Source organism: Corylus avellana, chromosome ca4 (genome assembly GCF_901000735.1).
Source record: "Corylus avellana chromosome ca4, CavTom2PMs-1.0".
Taxonomy (NCBI): Eukaryota; Viridiplantae; Streptophyta; class Magnoliopsida; order Fagales; family Betulaceae; genus Corylus; species Corylus avellana.
In genome coordinates, this window is record NC_081544.1 from 16,947,427 (window position 1) to 16,949,204 (window position 1,778).

A 1,778-nucleotide genomic window follows, 5' to 3' on the forward strand; every position below is an offset into this window, starting at 1 on the left:
CTGTTTTCTATCAATTTGATGGCAAATTCATCACATACGTACATCAATAAATCATTCTCAATCACCTCCAATGACATTCGTCCAACTATAAACTTTTGGCAATTAACTTCATGCATGATGCGTCCATGGGCATGGATGGACATAGATATTCATATTCGCAAATGATCCATGATAACTTGCCATGGCCATGTTATTAGGCTGACAGAAAGGATTGTATATCTGTAACTTCTACGCATTCGTCTCGTCTCCTTGTCCATTGTTCCTACTACAATCAACATGCAAGCGATTCTCTCGCTCAGAGAAGTTTCCTGATGGAGGGAATGGCGGTAGGCTAACAGAAGCTTCTAAAAGAGCCTCCCAGTCGTCCCAGCAACCAACATTTTCATCGTCTTCAAACTTAATCAATGGCTCCATCTCATCACAAGGTCTAACCAAAGCAGCGCCTTCAGAGTTTCCCATATCCATTGGCACCAGCTGTCTCTCACCGTCGTCGTCTACCATTAAAGTTGACTCCGACGATGGCGACCGAGACCGAGACGCGGCGGGGGACGACGACGACGGACCCATCTGCCACATTCCGCTGAGGAAAGTCTCGAGAGCTCGGATTTGTATGTTCGGAATCCGGTCAACAAAGGGGTACTCGTAAGACCCACAAAGCCCCATTCCTTTGCACCATTCGTAAAACTCGCTCAGCAGGCTTGCCTGGACGGCAGCTTTCTTGTACACGCCAAATGCCGATATACAACTCCCGTACGGCATTTGGAGAAGATTGTCTAAAACAACAACAATCTCTTTTCGGAACATTGTGTAACACATGAAACTGTCTCGGATAACATGTTTCATAGTCGAGCGAACAATGAAGCTTCGTTCTGCCAACCCAGTCGGCCGGCAATCCATTACGCAATCGATGAGGCTCTGGAGCTGCGGCAAAACTTCAAGCATCCGTCCAACTTCCTTCATCTTATCGCGTAGAGTAGTACTTCGAGGCAGTTGATCTTCTTCTTCGCATGATTCTTGTCCCAGCTTGGTGTCTAAAACGAAGCAATTGAGAGCTTCGTCGAGGAGTTGAGCGTAGGATCTGATAAAAGCGGTGTAGTCTCCAGAGGCCGCCGAGGACGAAGAATCGTCGGTGAATTGACATGGGTGGAGAGTGAGCAAGCCGTTGGATCGAGTCCAAAGGAGCTCCGATCGAAACGGGCTGTCGTCGGGGACGGACCTGAGCAGCCTGTGCAGGAGAAGTAAACACTCGAGGGCAACACGCCAGCAGCGAGTCTTGCCGAAACGGCGAGTGAAGCTGAGTGAAAAGGCTTGCAGGGAAGATGGAGAAAGGGAGAAGATCTTCAAGAGCTCATGGATGTACTTTTCGGGCAAAGGTAAGTCGTTCGGAGCCGTTGCTTTTATTGTGATGAGATCAACGTCGCAGAAGCCACTCATTGTAGCAATCTTAGCGTAACTCACGGAGCTGTGCTCTCTTATAGCAGTGAGGAATCGCCGGACTCGCCTCTGCATGTTGCGTGAGCGCGAGAGAGAGAAAGACAGCACAGATATATATAGAGAGAGAGAGAGAGAGAGATTGGTTCGCAAATGGAGGGACGGCTAGTAGTTCTTGTTTAAGAATGGGAAGCGTAGAAAATATCGATTTGTACTTGCAATTGATGGAAACTGACAACCTACGGCTCTTTGGTAGCATCGAACCTTCGAGGAGAAAATTTGTTTGTATTAACCAAAAGGATGCTGGATAACTCTTTTGCCTAGGGGTTAGGGAAGAACTTATGTGC

The 1,778-nt window shown here is 47.8% G+C and overlaps 1 protein-coding gene across 1 annotated transcript; it reads right to left on the reverse strand.

Annotated features, from left to right (window-relative positions):
* Nucleotides 1-228: 228 nt before the first annotated feature.
* On the reverse strand, nt 229-1,509 carry LOC132178137 (probable clathrin assembly protein At4g32285). Its single transcript, XM_059590589.1, has one exon. The coding sequence runs from the start codon at nt 1,507-1,509 to the stop codon at nt 229-231; it is 1,281 nt and encodes a 426-aa protein (XP_059446572.1).
* Between the last annotated feature and the right edge of the window lie 269 nt (nt 1,510-1,778).

What these genes read in the sequence shown, in the direction of transcription:
- LOC132178137 (XM_059590589.1), bottom strand. Translation starts at nt 1,509, where the DNA reads ATGCAGAGGCGAGTCCGGCGATTCCTCACTGCTATAAGAGAGCACAGC.